This window comes from Castor canadensis, chromosome 15, assembly GCF_047511655.1.
Source record: "Castor canadensis chromosome 15, mCasCan1.hap1v2, whole genome shotgun sequence".
Classification (NCBI taxonomy): Eukaryota; Metazoa; Chordata; class Mammalia; order Rodentia; family Castoridae; genus Castor; species Castor canadensis.
In genome coordinates, this window is record NC_133400.1 from 65,656,607 (window position 1) to 65,679,754 (window position 23,148).

The following is a 23,148-nucleotide window of genomic DNA, read 5'->3' on the forward strand; positions in this document are numbered from 1 at the left end:
CAATATGAAACGAATGAAGAAAGTGGAATTTGGCTTTTTGAATAGCAAGTGCAACTTTGTTATATGACCCAACATTTTTAAAAGAGTACATGTTTAATAACTGCCTGTATCTAAGAAAATGAGCTTTGTTCTGTGCTAGACTTCCTCTTGACACAACTGGATTCCAGTTTTAATGGGGGAGAAAAACAAGTTCACAAAGGTCTTTTCTTTTAAAATTGGCATTTTCTCTTTAGTGGCAAAATGCATGCAAAAAGCATATGATTATGGTATTTATGTTTCCATTAAGGTGTCCTCGGCAAGCAGGGGGAGTCTAGCCTACTATTTTCCTGCTATTTAGATTTATAGCAGCACAGTTCCTATTTTATTTCAATTATATTTGAGGACAATGCACTCTTGGTGGTAAATGATTGCATGGTGACAGTCAGCAAATGTCCATTAGAGCTGTCTTTCTGTGAAGTTTTTAACTACAGAGTCTGGAATCTGGATATAAAAATACAAATTGCATGATGTCCTCAAGTAAATAAAAAACATTATTGACCAGGATTTCATCATGCCTTTGTTATAATTCAAAGCACTCCAAAATTTCTAAGTTGGAATTGTGTAACTTACATGAAAAGAAACTTTTTGGTGTCAAGAAACATTAAATAAAGTTTTAGTTATCACATCATACCTGAAAGATGACCATTTAAAAAAAGTGATGATTGAACCATCAGTGAAAAGTGACATCGGGAATGCCAGGATAAAGCTCTTACTAATGACAATTATAAATTATTCCACAGCTTCACTGTTAACAGACTGTAATAAATGGACTCATATTGGAGTGTCAGTGTTTTTCCGTTCACTAGCTCAAGAATAATGCTCTCAGATCAGTTGCACTGGAGTCACCTATGGTGTTTGTTTAAACTGCGAGCTTGCAGTCCTCAACCAGTTCTACTGAATCCGAGTATCCAGGAGAGGAGGGCAGGGCATTTGTGAAAGACTCTGGGAGCACTTTGGGGAAAGGCACTCACTCTAAGTTCTTTTTATCTGTTCTACAATTTGAAAAACCACCATTTTAGAATGTTGCCTGTGTTAGTTTTCCATTACAGCAGCAAGCACTTTAGATAATCAGTTTATAAACAGAAGAGGTTTACTCTGGCTCAGTTTGGAAGGTCTCAGTCCGCAGTCAGCTGACCTGTTACTTTTGGGCTTATGGTAAAGTAGTACATCGTGGCAGTGCGTGGTACAGCGAAGCTGCTTTCCTCATGGCGGCTTGGAAGCAGAGAGAAAGAGGAAAAGACAGGGACTCCACAATCCCCTTCAAGGGGTCCCCAGCAACCTAATGACCTCCCCCTGGCCCCACCTTTAAAGGTTCCATGACCACCCAATAGTACCATAGACTGGGGACCAAGTCTTTGACTCTTCGTCCTTTGGGGGACCTTCCAGATCCAAACTATAGCACAGCCTACTATGGTTCTCAAGATGATTCCTGCTTGCTAGCCCCAGCAGGAGCTAACAGGATACAAACAGAAATGTCAGAAGTGTGGAAGACATTTGAGTAGTTCAAGCCTCCATTTTCCTTGAAGCCTTGCAAGCTTGGAATCAGTAAGAATTCCATGAAAGTAGAACATGAAGACCTTCAAAGAATTCCATGAAAGTTCAAAATGAAGACTTCAAGTTCTCAAAAGACAGACGGAAATTGGGTGAGAGGCCCTGGGAGCACTGCCGTCCCTCCACTCCCTCTCAGCTGAATCGGAAAATCCAGCATTTACTTTAGTCTCAGTATTTATCATTAGAAGCAATCTGGAATGCCTCATGCCGATCTCAGTGAGCCCCCGTTTAAAGGGGAACTGTTCATGATACGATGTAATACATGGAGAATACACAGAGACCAAGCAAATTAATAAATGCAGGGGTATCCACGGGAATGCACCCCCATGCTTTTGCCTCTGTGTTAAGTAACAGACTCAAGTCCACCTTCAGTCACTTCCACTTCATTCCTTGCTTGTTTTCTGTATCCATGTGGGGATGCTGTGCTTTCCTGGGAGTAAAAGCCCATTTCGTAAGGAACAACTGCAGGAGCCAATTCTGAAACAGCACTCAGGACCAGGCACAGAGCCAGGTGCTTCACGTGCTATTAGCATAGTTAATCCTTCCCAAAGCCTCAGGAGCTAAGCACCATTACTATTCCCATTTTACAGAGGAGGCAAATGGAGCAGAGTTCACACAGCACATGACAGAAAAGTCCAGGACCGAATCAGGCAAGCTGGCTCCATAGCTCAGCCCTGGTTTATTACACTCGACCGCCTATGGCGTTACTGCAGAATTGCTGGTAGAGTGACAGTTGCCGGGGGACAGAAGTGTCTTAAAAAGTTAAGGGGGATATTTGCTAGCAGGTAATTGTTTGGTAAAATATCTTAAAGTAGAGCTTAACCAAACCAAAGGCAAAAAAGTTAGTCACACGATACTGGTATTTAATTTAATAAAATATTAAAGTTACTTGACCAGGGAGATAGTTCTCCAGTATGTTGACAACCTTGATCAAAAGATGGTGATCGCTGTGGGGTCTTCTGTACACAATTTCATTATATTCAGAATGGTGTTTGACCTCATGAAACAGAAACCTCATGGTAGACAACTTTAAAAAGCAATAGAGTCATTTTCCACAGGTAACAGGGAGTCCAGGGAAGGCAGGCCAGGACTGGAGCAGCTAGCTGCTCAAGGAACCAGGCTGCTCGCCACCCCCTCCATATGGCCTTCACCTCAGCATTGTTAGGTACCTTGTTGGGTTAGTGCTACCTTGGAGCACTCACCCAAGATCCAGGCAGAGAGAAGAGAAATGTCCAAGGGCAAAAGCTAAGGCAGTCCCAATTTATTTCTATTTCTGTTTTGTTGCAGTGCTGGGGATGGGACCCAGGGCCTCGCTAGGGAAATGCTCCACCACTGGTGGGGTGGGGTGGGGGGCAGGGGGTAGGGAGCTTGGCAGGAAATCTCATCTGTAGAACTGCCTCTAACTTTTCTTCATTAGAACTATGACACACCTTATGTCCCCTTACTGCAAGGGAGCCTGGGAAGCTAAAATTCTGAGATAGGCATGTGCTAGCCTGAATAAAATGGGGATTTGGGAAGGAAAAAAGGGAAAATAGGTACTAGAGAAGGAACAGGCAGTTTTCTTCCATCGTTGTCCAGCCAGCTGCCCTGCAGCAATGGAACAGGATACAGGAGCAGGACAGGGCTATGGATTGTTTACAGAGGCTCAATCTTGAGCTCCCTGGATGTTAGCAGAACAATTAATACTTACACCAACATTTCTGTGGGTTAAATCTTATTATTCAGATAAAACGCAGGACACAGGCTGCTTCTCAGTATCTGTCCAAAATAAAAAATCAAGTGTTGCCAAGGACACTAATAAATAGTACTAAAAATGGCACTGTGACTTACGTATATACTAAGCTAGTAGTTTTTGTGTCAATAAAATTAAACAGGCACAAAATATTTCTACACATATAATGCTATCCTATAAAATTACTTTATAAATAACATGTGGAAATTGAGAAAGCGTCCCCCATTTTTACATCAAATTCACAGCATTTAATCCACATTTCTGATTCTGAGATCCCATCACAGTGATTAAGCAATGAAATTCTGAAAACTGTTTTCTTATTGAACAAAGAAAATCAGAGAAGAGACAAGCTGAACTTCAGATTGTCAACTCCTTACACTGTCTACACTCCCACGAAACACAAAAATTTGAATAGTAAAGTTCATCAGACACCAATTGCAAATTTTAGTGACATTCAGTCAGTTGACAGGAATTTGTATGCAGGAAATACTCTCTAAGGGATTTCAAGTTTTGTGTTTCCATTAGAATAAGGAAAAAAAAAAAGTTAAGTCAGGCACAGTGGCTTAACTGCTTGCAATTCCAGCTACAGAGAAGTGAAGATCAAGGAGAATGGTGGTCCAAGGATAGTCTGGGCAAAAAAACTAGTGGGACCCCATCTTAACAAACACACCAGGTATGGTGGTATGTGCCTGTGATCCCAGCTATGGGGGAAACATAAATAGAAGGACTGCAGGTCAGGCAAGTCTAGGCAAAAAATGCAGTATCCTATTCAAAACAATGACTAAAAGCAAAAATGGGCTGGAAGTGTGCTCAAGTGGCAAAAATGCCTGCCTAGCAAGTGCAAACCCAAGTTTAAACCCCAGTTCAAAACAGCAGAATATGAAGAGAAATAATGAGTAAACTGAGTCAGTGCTTAATGTACAGGGAAAGGAAAACAAGCTCAAATGGAGCTGCCCTGAAGCTGCTACCACCCACCGTATTCACAACCTGCATATTGAGACTTTTTAAAAATAACCTCGGCTACAGTAAATCAGCCAGGTTCATTCGAACCTCACGGTTTCACCATTTTGTTTGTACTGAATTTTGTAAAGATGTTTGGTTTATAGTTGTATAATGGTTATAAACAGAAGGAGCTTTGTCCTATTTGATTTTTAGACTTATTTATGTAACATATAATCAAAGCAATTGAAAGCAATACTAAAATACCAAGCGACTGTCTTTCCTTTAAGACTTTCTGTACCACTCAAGCCTGAGAAACACTCTGCTACAGCTTTTTCTAAGATAATAGAGTAACGCCATCTCTTCCAAGCCACGTTCACATTCAACAACAGGTGGGTGCAGAAATACTTCACAGGTGACAATTCCTACTTTTTAAATTAGTAACATCATTCATTGGGTTTTTTTTTTCTAATTTTAATTCTTACCTTCAATTTTATTTAGACAAAATTTTAAGTCTTTATCACAAATTTGCTATATATGAGATATCTTATTCTCTGCAAAAGAAATAATTAAGAAAACAAAACTTAAGTTTCTGTAATCTTCTTTTCTCAGTTCAGTTGAAGGGGGTTGCTTTTGAAGATAGTAACGTCAAAGGTGTGACTTTGAGTTACGCTGTTTGGTTTGACTCATCCCTGAGACCAAAGTCCCCTTTGGGATGTTTTGCTGTGTGGATTTTTGATGGAATGAGTAAGGAGGCTGATTCAGTCTGGGATTAGCCTCATGCAGAGTAGAGGCCATGGGCAGGGAGGTGGCAGCCCAGAGAAGAGAGGGTTCTCAGCATGCCTAACCTTTTTGAAAATCTGCAGAAATCTCCAGGAGAGATTTGGACTCGGGTAGGACTCTTTTATGTTTTGTTTGGTTTGGTGGTACTGGGATTTGAACTCAAGACCTTCCCACTTTGCTAGGCAGGCACTTTACCACCTGAACTGTACCTCCAGCCCCTTCTGCTCTGGTTATTTGGAGCTAGGGTTTTGTTTTCTGCCCAGGCTGGCCTGGACAATGATCTTCCTATTTTAAGTTTCCCACTAGGGAAACTGGGATGGCACTTGAACCACCACACCCAGCTTTTGTTCCTTTGAGATAGGGGTCTCACGTACTTTTTTTTTTTTTGACAGGGAAGGAAACATTTCTGGTTCTCAGGGGCTGGGAGATCCCACTGATTCCAGCTCTGGTCAGGCAGGACTTTTGATCTTAGAGAGCTAACTACTGCCAGCACATCCACTAGTTTTTAGATTTTCCAACAAGATGTGAAAAAATGGTGAGTGCTTTTATCAACAATCAATAATATGTCGACTAATTTTTTTTCAGCTCCTCCAAAGTTACTGACTGGCAATACCAGTGTTTCTTGTGTCCTTTCTCTCAAGAAAACACCTTACATGGGACACATTCATGGCTTTCAAAATGCTGTTTGACCTTCAATGAGCAGCTTTCACAAATACAGCAGAGACCAAGTAAAAAGCTTAAAGATAATGTCACTGTCACTGATAAAAACTTCATTCTTGAGTGCTGACACCTGTTAGTTAACAAGCATGAAACCTTCTAGGTGATCACACAAAAGAGGCTCAAATAAACCGTGAGCCTTCCATGTTAGCTCCTTCACTCATAATCATCAGTATTAAATAGATTTTCTAAGATAGTAAAGAAAATCTAAAACACAACAAGAGGAAACTCTAGAACAATAATCTGACCAGAGTTTCACCCTCATGTCTGGTTCTTCCTGAGCTATTCTGATTTGTTTTGTTTGTTTTGTTTTGTTATTTTTAAAAATGCTTCCTTCCCTATTTGACAATACTTGTTGCATTTGCAAACTGGTATTAAAAATAATTGGAAGTCAGTAACTAAAATATACACTGCTTGCAACTGAATACCATAGTACATCTCTTGTCTGGAAAGGGTTCTTAAAGACAAGTCCCTAGGAGCCACAGCACCTTCATGGAACGTAGGAATTGGTAAGAAATGCAAATTCTTGGGCTCCACCCCCAACTTTCTGATGAGAATTCTCAGAAAAAGTCAATCAGCCTTTTACAAAAGCCTGCAGGCAGTCCTGAAGCAAAGAAAAGCTTGAGAATCACTGGCTGTAAGTGAATCCATTTATAATGTCCCAAGCCCAGCTCCTATACAGAATGACAGTTATAACACGATTAGTACATTGTTTATGACAATGACGTGCAAGTTTGATATAAAAGGAAATGAGCACTGTTTCCCTCATGAGCTAAACTCCATATGGTCCTGGATTACACAAATGGAGGAGTGGGAAAAGATCTGTTTAAAATTGTTTCAGTTAAAATGTGAAATACATAATAGCCATTTACATAAACATGCAGCCGGGCATATATATTCATAAGTATATAATCTATAAATACATAGCCATAGAGTCAGCTAAATTTTTTAATGTTTTATACCTAGTACATCACATCAACATTGTATTCCTCTAATGTTATGCTGATAAACGTAATTCAGACCTAGGGCCTGTGGCTGTGAACAAGCAATTTGTAGACTGGTTAGACTATATTTCTCATTTACTAATTATTTCATAATATAAAATTATGCCATCCAAAAAGTGGCCCTTCTAAATCATAGCTGGAACAAATCATGTCATTCTCCATCTATTTAATTACCCTAACTAGAGGCTCTCCGAGCAATAAAAGCAAATATTGCTTAAGTAGGAGAGCCATAATTTCAACTTTGCTTTTTATTTGAGTTATAAACGAAAGGTTGGTTCTCAGGTCTAAAGCCATTTGAAGAGCAGGATGAAATGTGTTGGAATCATTAGAAAAGCTCTCAAAACTGCTGGCTGCTCTTTCCATTAGGCTTCGATTTGTGTAAACTCAATACTTTTAGACACAACAGCTTTTTAAAGGCCATTAATAACAGGCAGTTCAGATGTGAGAACCGATGAACAATCTGCTGCCTTGTCAAGAACTATGTAAAAGCTGATTTGGACGCAATGCTCTGACGGCCTGTGGAGCCTACCTGTCTGCAGGTAAAGGTTTGGAATTCCGCGGCTTCTTCACTTGGGCGTACAAAGCATCCATCATGTGCCCTTCTCTTGGGCTCTGGGGTCTGGTGTTGAGAGCCACGGAACCTTCATAGGAAGACATTCCCCCGTACATCAACTCGTCATCACAGCCAAATGTCCGGTGATAATCTTGGATTTCAGCATAATCACGCTCTCGAGCCTGGCGCTCCCGAAATTCTCGAGTTTTTGCTTGGATCCTGTAAAATTAAAGCAAGGTTGAAATGAAACTATTCCTTTTCTAAGAACTGTAAACAGAAACATGCATCAATCAAACTATGTTGTAAAACATATTTTGGTTCATGCCACTAGAGGAAGATCAGTGGAATAAATTATGAGTTATATACATGCTAAGTAATGTCACGATGCTCAAAAATAATCATGGCAGATACCACTTGTTTCATGTCAATAAGACAGACTCAGAACATAAGCCTTAAGTTTAAATTCTTGCCTATTACATAACATTTAAAAAAAAAACCAGGAAAAGACAGCAACTGGCATCTACTTGGATATTAATTATGATTTTTTTCAGGTAAGAAGTGATTTATTTAAAAAGGTATTCTATATATGCATTGATGTGCATGTATACTATATATATATATCTTACTCATATAAAAATATAAGCATTAAACATACTATAAAGCTTAAACATGAACTCATATGTTAACTCTTCGTTAATGGCAAAAAAAGATCTTCGTTTAGTGACACTGGTTTTGATTTTATGTGATGCCTACAAAACTAGGAAATTCTGAGATTAAAGACAAGAAGGTATATATCTGATCAAACTCTAAAATAACATTGCCTGTGTTAAAACTAAAACCCAGGGGTGTGGTAGAGTTCCTGCCTGGCAAGGATTCAATCCCCAGTGCCACATACACAAAAACAAGACCCCCTGACATTAAGTGACCATCTTTACTGAAGCTATGTTTAGTTTACCAACATTTTATTAAAGTACTTGGTACAAAGTCCTCTTCAATTTATATTAATATAATTTATGCCCCAAATCAATCTTAGTTATATAAAAATAATTAAACAACTTTCAGTCAAATTTTGATAATTTCTGATGGAAAAATATTTTTACTACATACTTATCACATTTTGAAGTATTCACCTAAAAGCAGTGAGGTCTTGGAAGGATGGAGAAAGGGTGCCCTTGTGTGCTGTTAGCAAGAATGTAAGTTTGTGCAGCCATTGTGGAAAACTGTATGGAGGTTCTCAAAACATTAAAAGTAGAACTAGCATATGATTAGCAGTTCCATTACTGGGTATTTATCCAAAGGAAGTGAAATCAGTGTGTCGAAGAGACATCTGCCTTCCTGTGTTTATTGTAGCACTGTTCAAAACAGCAAAGATGTAGAATCAGCCTATGTGTGCAACAATGGATAAATTAATAAAGAAATGTGGTATGGACACATAATAGAATATTATTCAGCTATAAAAAAGATAAAATTCTTCCATCTTCCAGCATGGATGAATCTGGAGACATTATGTTATGTGAAACAAGTAAGCCAGACAGAACAACAAACACTGCACTATCTCAATTATATATGCAATTTTAAAAAAGTTGGTTTCATAGAAGTTGTGAATAAAAGCAGTGGTTATCAGAGACTAAGGAAGGGAAGAAGGAGGGATTGAAAGTGGTTCATCAGTGGGTTCAAAGTCATAATTCGAAAGGAAGAATAAGTTCTCATGTTCAATTGAATAGTAGGATGACCATAGTTCACAATGAGGTATAGTATATCTCAAATAGTTAAAAGAAAAGATTTTGAATGGTCCAATTACAAGGAAATAATAAATGTTTGAGGAGACAGATATGCTAATCACCCTGATTTGACCATTTCACAATGCATACTTGTATTAAAGCACCACACTCTACCCCTGATTATGTATAATTACTATATGTCAATTAAAGCAGTGAAGACTTATTTTATAAAACAATGTTTTAGGCTGATTTTAATGTCTTATTGAAAACTTGTTTATCTGTTTTTCATATTTGAAGTAGCATAAATGACACATAAATATGTATTCTAAAGAACCCAGAAAAGATACCAAACACAGATGGAGACAACACAATAAAAGGCAAGAGAAACTATAGGTCAATATTCTTCACAAACATAGAAGCAAGATGTCTGAAGAAAATATTAGTAAAAAGAATTCAACCAATTATACATCATGACCAGTGGTGTTTATTATATGAATATGTGTCTAGTTCAATGTTAAAAACCTAATCCTGATAATCTACCAATTCAACAGGCTAAAGAAGAAAAGTCATATGAGTGTATCAATTTTTTTGAGTGTCTTGTTAATACAGAAGGCATTGGGCAAATTCAAACACCCACCATGACAAAAAAAAACTAAAAAAATAAGGAATAGAGTGGGACTTCCCAAAATTCAATAAAAAGCAGCAACCAAAACCCTCCAGTTCCCACCATACATCACAGGGAATGAATGGATACTTCCCTCAGATCAGGAGCTGGCTAAGCACACATGCTCCCCCACTGTAATCCACACAGAAGTCTTAGCTAAGGAAATAAGAGGCACACAGACTGGAAAGAAAGAAATAAAGCCTTCTTATTTGCAGATGACATGTCGCGCTACACAGGGAACCCTACAAAAATCTCCGAGAGCCACAAAGCAAGTTCAGCAAGGTCACAGAATGCAAGATCAACACATAGAACTCCATTGAATTTTCTATTCATAGGCATAAAAACATAGATGCTGACATTAGTGCTTGGTGAATCATTTTTAGAAATGACACCAAAAGCACTAACTATAATATGTGTGTGTGTGTGTGTGTGTGTGTGTGTGTGTATATAAATTTAATGCCATTGAAATTACAAACTTATCCTCTGTGAAAGGATCTATTTAGAAGATGAAAAGAAGATGCAAACCACTTATCTAATGTCAGACTCATTTCTAGAATATATAAAAAATACTCCAAACTCAACAATGAGAAAACAATCAATGAGCTAAAAATATGAAGAGAAATTTCACTGAAGAAGATATACAGATAAGCACATGAAAAGACATTCAAGATTGCCTTTCCTTAGGGAAATGCAAATTAGGACCACAATTAGCTATCACTATATACCTACTCCATTGACTAAAATAAATTCACCTAGCTCCTCATTTCTCAGCAGTGGCCAGGGACATCTGGGAAGAGGCTGTTTGTTCCCAAACAGGTAAGAAGACCTTATTTCCTGAGTTGAGAACCAGTGCTTCCTTAGCACAAAGGAATATTGAAAAGTTAGGTATTTTATCAGGAGAGTCCTTGGTTCTGATAAATATAAGACCCATAGACAGAATACCCAAAAGAGATATTCTAATGTCAAATTTAGCTAAAATTACAGATTTTTTTTTTTTTACTATACGCCATTTATCCATTTAAGAGCAATTGTGATAGTCAAGGATGCTATTTTAAAGCTGATTATCACTAAGAAGTGGATATTCACAATGGAAAGTCTATATGATTGAGAGTAATTTTATTCTTTGCACCATACTGTCGTTTTGACTCTGGATTCAGCCAGCAAAAAACTACCAAAAAAAGAGAAATGAATTCTTTCTTTAACTCAATGAGATTATTAATCTGAAATTTGACTTTTAATTACTTACTTTTTGAGACAGGACCTTGCTATGTAGCCCAGATAGCCTAGAACTCATGATTGTCCTCCCTCAGACTCCTGAGCACTGGGATTATAGACATGGCTACCATTCCTGGCTTTGAATTCACTTATCTGACAACCCATTTTATGAGTATATTTAGTCACCATCAGACAATCCCCTTATCATAAATTGTATCCAAGGGTCCGAGGCATTGACACAAGTCTTTAAGGTCAGGAACCTGATGAAATATGGATGCAAACAGTAGTCAAAATATAAAGACAAAGGTGAAAGTTCTGAATTTAGAGAACCTTTAAAAAGCAAAAGGGGCGGCTTAGATTGATTTATAGACGCCTAAACCCTATGGTGTGGGAGCCTGAGTTCAATAAGAGTAACAACAATCCACCTGGCATGTGTAGAAGGTGCAGCACCTTAGGAAAGGCAAACAGCATGGGGGGCGCAGACTTCTCAAGGGAGGAACACACCCAGGGCTTCTCCCCACACTACTTGGGTATCGGTGCCATCGTATTGCCAACTGCTCTCTTTTTCAAATTACACAGAAAATAATACTCACTGAGGCGGGGGTCAGCTTCTCAGAAGAGATGCTCAGCAGCACAAGGCACGCCTCATGAAGTTTTCACTGCTTTCTTCCACCCCGATGGTTTACTGTGGCCCACTGCCACATTGGATCCAATAAGCATTACAATCCCACCTACGACATCTATAAAACGCCAGTAATACAGGAAGTAATGTCTCCTTGCTCGTCTTGTCACCAATGTATTTTATCCTCAAAGTTCTGAAAGCTGTCTGTATCACTCCTTCCACCCTGGCAGCTTACACTGATGGTGATGGTGCCCAAGCTAGGATTACTGCTGCAAAAGGAGAGTCACTGAATCTGGTTTCCAGCCCCAGTGGATGTGCATTTCACAGTCCATTCTAGAAATCAGTGCTCAGGAGGCCTACTGTGCAAATGGCACAAGACAGCTGACTATTAAAAATGAGGAGTGCATTATACGTGTATGTGTGAGAGAGAATTTTGGTGACAATTCACAAGCCCCCAAAAAAGACAAAACTGGTTTCCTTTATTATAATTTTTTAGTTTTTGGCAGTACTGGGGGTTGAATTCAGGGCTTAGGAAAGCACTCTAATACTTGACTCACACTCCCAAACCTATTACTTTTAGCTTGTTTTTCAGATAAGATCTCAAGCTAACTTTTGCCCATGCCAGCCTCAAACCATGGTCCTCCTACCTCTGCCTCCCAAGTAGCTTGGACCACAGGCAGGGACCTTGATCCCTAGTCTCTTTATTATACTCTGTTATCCTTGAATGTCCTATTTATTACAAAACATTCATAAAAAGGGACTTTGCAACACTACTAAAAGGTTGTATTTGCATGTTACATACTTCCATTCTTTGTTGAGAAACTTATTTCAGAAAAAAATAATATTTGGCCTAGGGGAGAAAATATTTTCAGTGTCCCAATAAAAATAGCATGGTACCTTGAGGAAACTTTTAAAGAAGTGAGTGTCTTGCACTGAGCACCTAATGGTTCCAGACGGTCAGTGCTGTACCAGAACACCCCCTCTAGTCTTTTATTGTGACCCTGAAGTCATGAATGACATCTCAGACATAGGAGTCATTAGTTTTTGAACAGTCAGGGTGTTGTTTAACATTGTGTATCCCATTTATCTCTGGCCATTGGTAATGACAAAAGTAACTGAGTAGCTCCAAACTCAGCAAAAGAAATAAATGTCTGTTGCTTTATGCACCACACTAAGTTTGTTACAGACAAGAGAACTATTCTGAGGTTTGGATTAGTGTGGGCAGCTCTACAGACTGAGATTGATGGAAATCATGCACTATTTTCCTATTTTTGAAATGTGAGAAAAAACTGAGACAACAATTAAAACTTTTTATCAAGAACTTTTTCAAGGTAGCAAAGAACTTATCATTTCTATTTGCTACATTCAAACACAAATATTCACACCTTTCTTTTTTGTAAAAAAAAAAAAGTCTTCCATTATGATAATGAAATTATCTTGAACTTGCATAGAAAATAATACACAAAATAATGTAATATACTAAATAAAGTAATAAGGTTAATTTCTTTCCTGCTGTCACTAAATTCATGCTAACAGTCGCTCTTCAGCTTGACATCAATTAATGATTTTAATTCCAGACTCTTGTCACAGTGTTCACCACCCCTTCTCTAATTAAAATGGGTGATGCACAATGAAGATAAAACATAGAAGACTTCTGTTCTTGTAGCATTTCTGTTCATTAGTATTTGTGCTCTTGTAATAAATGGCTTTTAGCACTAATTGCAGTAGACTAAAATGAAAAGAACCTTTTTTGTGACTACGAAGTATAGTCTTTACATATCCAGAGACAGTACAAGGCATGGGAGTCATTACTAAGCAACCAGTTCCTCAGGATGGGAAATCAATGATGCACTGAAATCACTTATGAAATACTTCTACCTGCAAAGACAGGAGACTTCAGTGAAGAAACTGGCCTTTCCCTTCCTTTGTCCTTCCTTCCCACTGTTTCTTCCTTCCCTCCTTCCCTTCCTTCCTTCTTTCTTTTCTTCTTCCTTCCTTTCTTTCCACCCTCCCTCTTCCTTCCTCCTCTCCCTTTCTTTTCTTTCTTTTGCTGAGGATTGAATCCAAGGCCTCCTGCACGCTGAACACATGCTACCACTGAGCTGTATCTCTGGCCCCTTTAATGGTTTTAACTAAAAAATCCTGGGCTGGAGATGTTGCTCAGTGGAAGACCATGTGCCTAGCATGCATGAGACCCTGGTTTGATCCCCAGCAACACACACACACACACACACACACACACACACACACAGATGCTTCAATATTTACAGAAGATAGAATGTATTCATATTGGTTTAATAGAAAAATTGAATAAATTTCAGATTGCTGCATTTTAAATAGTTGTTAAAGATTTTGAAATCAATTCTTTCAAGATCCATTTTAACCCCAACACACTGTGAGACCATATAGAAGCCTCATTCTGGGAATAGAATTATTGGATCATTTCCCAACAAAATTCCCTTTATCTAAAAAAATCAGTATCGCAGAAATTAGACCTAAATTCATGGGGAAAATATAATCTAAGCTACAAGACAATGGTTTGTTTTAAAGTGGTTTTCAGACCATTAATTAAATACTTTACGTGCCTCTCAGAACACTTCAAGGAATGGTAGGCCTTAGGAATTTGGTGGCCCAGCCCATCAATTCTTTATCTCACCCTTCTTCCACCAAAAAAACCTAACAACTGTTACATATTAGTATATCAGCAGCCAACTTGGTGAGGGTGCTGAATTCCCCAAACATGACAATATTCTGCTAAATTTCTTACTCTGAAAAGTTATAATTTTCATCATGATTTTTTAATATCTTTGTAATATTTGGGTAAAAGTTGATTGAGAAAAAAAGGATATCTATATTCTAAATGGGTTTTGAAGGTATGTTTCCAGTTCCAAGGAAGAATGAAAGCTCACCAAAGTCCACAGTTGTATGAAAGAAGGGAAGATGAGCTAAATTATATCCATTAATGCTAAGGAAGACAATTATCAGTTTTAAAATAGAAAATGGTTAAAAGTTGAAAATAGACAAACTATTCACAAATATTGCTAACCATTAATATAATGACAATTGTTAAATAATCAAAGCAGTTAAAAGAGTGCTTGCCACCATGAGTACTTAGAATTAAGGGCAAGTAAAGGAAGATTGAAGGGGGCATGTGTGCAGAACTTTTCTAATTGGCTCCCATTCTTGGGAACCAGGCTTACCCCAAAACACATGTCTGTGGAGCACTTTTACCTCTACCCCCATTAGTCTGTGCCCTTTCCAAAACCCTGTATTCACCCACTTTCACGTCTGATTTTCGTATGCTGATTATTATTATTATTTTTTTTTTGAGACAGGGTCTCCCTGTGTAGTCTAGGCTGTTCTTAAACTCACAATCCTTCTGCCTCAGCTGAGTGCTGGGATTATAGACATGTACCACCAAGCCCAGTTTTCATTAGTTCTTTTTTTTAATATGTTTAAATCTTTTCTTTAACAAAGGTAAGTAGTCCCTGAGAGAGGAAACATGATAAGAATAAGATTTTTATACTACCATAATGTACACTTAACATATGGAGAAGCAACAAAAACTTCTTTTAATATTGACTAATAAAATACTAGAATATCATTTCACTAACCAAAGCGTGTGCACACACACACACACACACACACACACACACACACACACACACACACATATATAATATTCAGGGTTTCAGAGCAGCTCTCATCAGACACCAAAGCTGCATTTTCCTTCAGTTGCAGTCTCTGTCAATAAAGTCAGCTCTGAATATATGTCTGCCCAAGGCTTCATTTCCCCCAGGATTGGTCTAAGTAGTGACCCTCCACAAAGCAAATTAACAGCTTCTTAAAATTTCTTGTTCATCTACACTAAAAATAAAAAAAAATAAAAAAACTTCAATGAAACTAATTCCATTGATTAGAGTTGACTCTTGTTAAGGGTTCAAGAGGTCAGAGCAAGTATGAAAATTGTGCTAGTTTCCATCAGAAGGTTAATTTTTATTTTTCAGTCATGATGAGGATGGAATCTAAAGGCTTGTGCATGCTAGACAAACGTTCTACCACTGAGTTACAGCCTCAGCCCAAAACGTTAATTTTTAAAAAGCTATCTTTGCATGACAATATGTGACTTAAAGGCAAAGATTGTCCTTAGCAAAACAGATATATATCACCTGCTGAAAAAGATGTTACCAGCTGAGACCACAAAAACAGCTGCATCCAATGTTTGAAGTAATTACTTAGAGCAGACACGGAGAACTGTTGGTCAAAGCAGGAACAGAGAGTGCTGCAAACACTTGTAAATGGCACACCAAGAACCAGGAGCATGCCACTTAAGGAGCTGGCTAGTTCAACAACCTGTCACTAAAAACAAAAGGTTTTGAAGGGTGATTCTAACATTGAACAATGGAGAGTTCAAGTCATGTATTTCCTTAGATTTGTGAAGCATTAAATACCCTTGGAAGTACCTGCAGGCACAACTTCCTATAATAATATTGTAATAGGGATCACGGCCTTAGTAACTACAAAATGCAAGCCAGTTAGCACTATAATTCTCATATAAACAATGACTAACATAAGATGAATGTGATTTGAGGACTGGGGAATCTGGCCCACTATCAGAGCTAATATTTCATCTTTCGGATTATGTTTCTTTCTGCTTTATCCTTCCTACCCCCCCACCCATCCATACACACATCTGTTCATATAGACTTAGCCTTGTTCCAGAAAATATTCTACATGATTGTCTAAGAATGCATAAGATAAAAAATAAATCAAAAAAGGAAATAGATGTCAACCTTTTAAAAAGTACATATGTATGGAGATTTTATAGGAAAAAGGAAGATTATGATGACATAGGCCAGTATGTTAATAGTGGGGGGTTTTGGGATGTGTGTGTGTGTGTACTGAGTGACACCCCAGCCCTAACAGTGGTATTAACACAGATAAATTTTTTTTCCTATTTTAATTTTAGGTTTTTCCTAAAATTGTCTATAGTTTTATAATTTCAGTAACTTAGAATGAGAGCTTAAAAATGCATGTTTTAAACAGGGGAGAAATACATAGGAAAAAGAAAATTGAGAAAGATGAATGGTCCTAAGTCATGAAACACAAAAAGAGAAGCCATAAAGCAGAGGCTGCTCACAAACACTGGCTTTAAGTTTTCTCTCAACTCTGTAAAACAATCATCACTAGTTTCCATGGCCAGTAGAGGAGTGAGCTGGATATGGTTCAACCCAGAGCCAGGAGTCTACTTCATATCAGTATTTCCCAAGCACTCTCTGAACGCTTAGTTTAGTATCCATGAAAAAACAAAAGGTGAAGGGCTGATAGGATATTTTGTGACTAAGTCAGGAAAATGATGGTTCACTGTTCCTGTCTTGGTGATTTACAAGGCACATCGACCTCAGTGAGATTTGGAGAAATGATGTGTAAACTGGCTCACAAAAGTGTATTTCATACATCTTGGTACGTGGAACCCCTTTTGTGCTGCTGACCACTGTTTGGGAACTGCTGGCCCACGCTGCTTATAAACTTTCATTTAAACAGAAGTGGAGATATCACTGGAGTTAAAACACAGAGAATGCCAAGTGATACTTCTGGTGCTTGGTCACAGTGAAATCTACCACTGTGCTTCCTAGTGGAAGCTAGGCAGTTCTGAAGTTATACAGATATTTTATCAAATGCATTCTGTTTTGGTTTTGGAAACCAAACATTTCATGTGTTGGAAATGGATCAAATAGGGATGCTGTCCCTAGGCCTGTAAAATAAACCAAGAGGCAGCAAGCAGTACTTCATCCCTTTGCTTAGGGCCCCTGCCTATCCCTAGGCTGACAGTAGCATCTCTGAAAGGCTAGGGCATCTAGGCTCAGGGCTCAGAACAGGAAGAGAAGCACTCATCTCAGGAGCAGTTAACTTCACCTTTGTCTTCTCAAGAAGAGACCTGAGCTATGCAGGCTGAAGCTGTGGCAGGGAGCACTAGTGGAGACACAGGACAGATCCACCTGCAATCCTCCCTCCATTGCTGTCACTTGAACAGCACTGACTCAAGCCCCAAGCTCCCAGTATTGGGAGTGGGAAGAAAAAAGGAGGAGTTTAGCAAGAATGATGCCAAAGTTCATCTCAGACCTAGGCTCAGAATAATCTAGTTTACTTTTGCCACCAAAATAAATCTTCCCACTGTAGGAAAAATATTTTAAATTAGAGTCATGGACCTTTCAATTTTTTAATATTTATATCGAGTAATAATATTCAGGCTTTACAGATGCATGTGGCCAAGAAAATATTTTGGTTTGGGTATTTGTCATAACTCATAACTAAGGAATGTCAAGTTTTCTATTTTTATATAGAATCAGCCAAAATGAATTTTGGAACTCAAATAGTTAGAGTGGAAAATAATGTGATAGAGGAAATGCTTTACTACAAGTCAGCAGAGAGGGAAAGGCTGTGTTGAGAACATATGGAGTGGTTATTTATTTTTATCTATTCCTCCAATCATATTTTTCCCAAAGAAGTTGCAATTTCCATTTCTAAAAGGAGCACTGCCACAAAGGACAGACATACAACAGAAGACTTACCATCCTGAAACCACAAGCATTAACCACTCAGTGAACTCAACAAGTCCCATGGACTCACTTGCTCTATTGCACAATCCATAAGTTAAAATAAAACATAGTTACAAAAATTGTTATGGAAATATAAACTACTGTAATTTTCTTAAATTATGAGCCTAACTGATTTTTTTTAATGGACCAGTCACTTGTTCCTTGACCCTAAAAGATTTTCACTCTAGGCCTCCTGTACATTGTAAATTCATTATGACCAACCTAGTTCCCAGAAGTATTGCATCATTAGAGGTACAAATATGGAGATTAAAAGCCAAACTGAGAAGTGAACTGTGCCTGAGGCAAATTAATAATACATGAGAAACCATTATGTAAAAATCATTGTTTGGCTGGAAAGATTTGAGTATGTATTATAAAAGTATTATGGAAAATGTTGAAAGAAGTCTGTACTGAAACACAGAAGTCACCTTAACCTGCAAAGCAGAGTATTTAGAATGTGAAAAATGGTACAGGATAATGAAGCTATCCCCTTTGGCAGATTTCAGGACATGGATGCAGAATGTTTCTTTCTGTCACTCTGATTGCTCTCAAATTAAATGACATATTTGCCTGTGGATAAATCTGAGTTCATGCATTTACCTAGTATGCTTTATTTTTAGGGACAAGAAACTCTTTCAGCATGAAAGTAGAATAGGGACTATTGGGGAAGAGAAAGGGGATGATGGGAGAGGAGAGAAGAGAGGATAATGGGGTAGATATGATCAAAGTATATTGCATACACATACAAAAATGTCATAATGAAACCCATTATTTTGTTAATTAATTAAAGAAAAAAGAATCCACACCAAAAAACAAAAACAAAAAACAAACTCTTTTAGGGCAGAAGCTTATAGTTCTGAGTAATAAAAGGTTATATGGTACATAAAGAACCACTGTACACCCAGACCTAAAAATAGCAAGTGTATTGGTATGTTTGCAGATCTCGCAATTGGTGAAGATCAGAGGGACTCCCACCAACAAAGTGCAATGATGTTTTTAAAATGAAAATGGAGGGCAAGGAATGTAGCTCAGTGACAGAGAGCTTGCTTAGCATATGTAAGGCCTTGGGTAAATCCCCACCACTGCCAAAAACGAAGGAAAGAAAGGAAGAAGGGAAGGAAGGAAAAGAAGAAAGGGGAAAAATTGGGGAAGAACTAGCAGAATAAACCCAGATTGCATCATAAATTAACATTCCATATTATTCCAGGGTATAGATTTTATACCCTGGAAAGCTACATAGAATCAGATTCAACTCAAAACAAAAAAGCAGCAAAAACCCTCAGAGGTATTAGAAAGATGAATGACAAATATTTAAACACTAATCACTTTTTTTGTTTGTTTGCTTTCCACTAATTTATTTTAAAAACTGCCAGGCTGGGGATGAGGGTGAGCAGTAGAGTGCTTTCTTGCCATGCGTGAGGCTCTGAATTTGATTTCCAACATCACCAAAAACCAAAACCAAACCAAAACACCAAAACAAAAAAATCTGTTGTGGAATACTATTAGCTTTTTTCATTCATTGCTAAGAACAAGACTGAACACTTCCGGTGTCTAAAACAGCTGTAAAACACAGGATCTGATCTCACATATGCTGGGCCAGTACCCTAAGGATGCCCAAGATTTAGCTTGTAACCTTGGTCAAGGTACTAGAAACCCTTTCAAATCCTACATTATCCGAGGTGAAATGGGCACACAGCGCCCCTTGCGGTGCCACTGAAGACTCAGGCAAGCTCTGTCCAAGCCTGGAACTCCACTAACGAAAGGGTGCTGGCTTTGTCATCCTCGGAATTCTAATGAGGAAGATCCGAATCACTTGTAAAACAGTTTTCAATCCTACCAGTTTTCACGGGTCTTTGGGTTCTTAACATGGAATAATTCAACAATCGATAACGATCTTTTTGGAAGATATGGAATAAAACTTATGTAGAAAATGTCACAAAATGTGCAGATAGTGACATAGAAGCAGCGAGAAATAAAACGTCATCTCGGAAAGGAAAGCAGCTTAGTGAAAACCAGGAGCTGTGAATTCTTACTATGAATCAAAATGTGCAAAATGAGATATACAAATTCAAATAGTTTTGGTTCCCAATGATTTTTTACAACATATTACATATCCATAGATGAATGAGGCAGGATTTTAAATATTTTTGCGACTTTGAAAATAATCATAAATTCAGTATTATTGCTTAGTTATTTGTCTAATATGCTCTCCTATCCCCTATGTAAAAAAACTTAACTAAAACTGTTAAAATCCACTTCTTATACTCAAGTAAATACAAGGGTTTCTTCTTTTTTTTTTAAATCTTCCTTTACATTATATTCACCTCACAACCATCAGTATTAGGATTTACACAGAAAATATAATTAAATGTAAAATGTTTACATTTTAAAAAGAGAAAGTGTAAAAGAGGAAAGGGCCTCCTTATGGGGAAGGTTAACTGAGTAGCTGGTCTACCTCTCCTGCTCCTGCTTCATCCGCTTCCTCTCCTCTTCTGACGTAAAGGAGTCCGGGAGTTTTATTCTACCAGTTTTCTCAATCTTGTCATCTTTTCGATGCTTGCCAAACCTGTTGATAACAAAAATTCTAACTTGTCAATATATACAAAGTGAGTTTTCTTTCCTTTGTGGTAAAGATTCGTCCTCAGTGAAATGTGAGCTTCTCCGGCATCAATAATTTTCAATAAGGATGTTTTATTCATTTTTAATTAGAATCCTCCAGGGGAAATCCCTTTGGAAAATGGCCTCAATGTCCAGCTTTCTTTCGACAAAACAAAATAAAAAATGAGCAACAAGACTTGTAGTTTATCCTTACAAAACAAACAAATAATAAATGCCCAGGACTACATGCTGAACCCTCCAGATGCTAGAAGAAAAAGGGTCTGCACAGGACCGAGTTTCTCTTTGGACTGAAGAATGATAATCCACAATCATCTATTTAATAATCTCTCCATAAATAACTATTCTTCTTTATGTTCATGGCCAGGTTTATTGGAAACATTCATCATAGTTTAAAAACTGACAAACAAGGCCATGTTTGCAAGGTTTAAAGCACAAAGGATAATTTACAATGCTATAATACTTTGGGCTTATTAAATTGAAAGCTTTCAGGCATTCTCATCAAATGCTCTCCTAAGTCAGATGAAAAGTGATGGCCGAATGTGGCATCTTTGGCTTAGAAATCCGTATCTGATCAAAAACAAATACGAGGAACAAACACACGATGCAACAATGGACTATAAACCACTACAGATGGATGATAACCTTGGGGCTCTTTAAGAAAACACTAACATTATTCTACTTTGCCATCCAAAATATCCTAGAAACCTCACACTTGGTATCAATTCTTTTCCCTGCTGTTATTTTTCTCTATAAAAAGACCATGTAGCTGAGAATGAATGTTCTCCATATCCTCAAGTCATAGTTATCCTTAGTGATTTTCAAGTCACCAGATGCTTCAAAAGAAAACATTTTGATAGCTGTACAACTAAGCATTCATAAATAAAGTATATTGAGTATTTCTATCTGAGGAGGGACCAGGAATCTGGCTTACAGTGATAATTTCGTATAAAAAAAAAAGAAAAAAAGAAGAAGAAGAGGAAAGGGATATGTCCAACATTGACATAAAAGAGAAAAAGTATTTCAATTCATGGTTGGACAGTAACACAAGTCATTTCTTTATTAATATAAGTCTGATTTTAAATACTTGTCTACACATAAAGTGCTGGTGAGAGACCCCATATAGTAATTAAAGTAACAGTGTTTGCAGAGGGGGTTATAAATAAGGAAGGAAAGCATTTTTGAAATGTTAAAACAGAAAAAAACTTAAAATACTACCACTAGTTCCTTTAAAAATTACATGCTATGCTGTTGGAAGCAATCAGAAGAGGCTGTATATTAATTCTATAAAGCAAATCTCTCAACATTTGATCATATTTGGAAACTGGACAATAATTGCAATTGCAAAAAAAAAAAAAAAGAAAAAAGAAGGAAGGAAGGGATGGGAAGGAAGAAGGGAAAGAGTCCCTAGGAACTTAAATCTAGAATTTGGCCATTTCTCACAAGAGATAAAATATGTACTGAACTTTTAAAGCTAACAAATATAAACAATTAAAAATAAAAGACTTTGCTTAATTTTTATCAATGTGTCAATAATGCCTCAGAGTTAAGCACAATGATGGGCTTTAAGGAGTGAATGAATAAATAAATGAAAGAACAAACCTAAAAACATATATCCTGGTCAGACCCAATATCAAAAACATAATGTTCATTCAATCACCAAAAATTTATCATCTATTATATAGTACTACTTATTTATTTATTTAAGACACCTAGGCTACAAGCGGTAAACAAAACACACCAAGTCACTGCAACCATTGCAGAGCTTATATAGTAACTCGAATTTAGGTAACAAATTAGGACGAACAGATGAGGGAACACAGTACTATGTAGGAAAGCAAATCAGAATGAGGAGAAAAGGAGTAACAAGTGAGTAGGCTATTTTATTTTAGATAAAGTGGTTAAAGATGGCCTCTGATAACATGACATCTAGCACAGACCAGAGGGAAATAAGGCAGACAGCCACATCAGTGGAGTCAACAATGACGAGGAAGGAGCAAGTACAAAAGCTCCAAGGCACAGATAGAGTGAGTTTATTTGAGGAACAATAAGACTAAAGCTAAAGAGAAAAAAGAGATGATGGGAGGAAATTAAGAGAGGCACCCAGAGTTATACCATGCAGGACCTTGGATTTTACTGAGAGGAGACCAAAAACTACTGAGGGATTCCAAATACAAGTGTGACACTGGGTGACATTTTAATGATATTAGCTGCAGTTATGAAGAATGTACTGCATTTTGTGTGAAGCTGAAAGGGAGAAAATGGCTAGGTAGCTACTGTATGTAATAACACAGGTATAGGTGGGGGAGACTGAAAAGAGGCTCACTCTGGACATACATTGACAATGGCACAACTAGGACCTGTTGATGGGGAGGCCATGGGTGTGGGGTAGG

At 37.7% G+C, this 23,148-nt stretch overlaps 1 protein-coding gene across 30 annotated transcripts in view; it reads right to left on the reverse strand.

Moving 5' to 3' along the window:
- Positions 1 to 23,148, reverse strand: part of Pard3 (par-3 family cell polarity regulator) — a 689,221-nt gene that overhangs the window by 211,595 nt on the left and 454,478 nt on the right. For 26 of the 30 annotated variants that reach the window (XM_074056357.1, XM_074056355.1, XM_074056352.1 and 23 more), the window contains 2 exons: positions 20,595 to 20,705; positions 7,295 to 7,537 (listed from right to left, as the gene is read on the reverse strand). In XM_074056357.1, coding sequence (XP_073912458.1) covers positions 7,295 to 7,537; positions 20,595 to 20,705 — 354 coding nt within the window. The remainder of the gene's footprint in view (positions 1 to 7,294; positions 7,538 to 20,594; positions 20,706 to 23,148) is intronic. The other 4 variants (XM_074056356.1, XM_074056354.1, XM_074056349.1 and 1 more) reach the window with 1 other exon arrangement.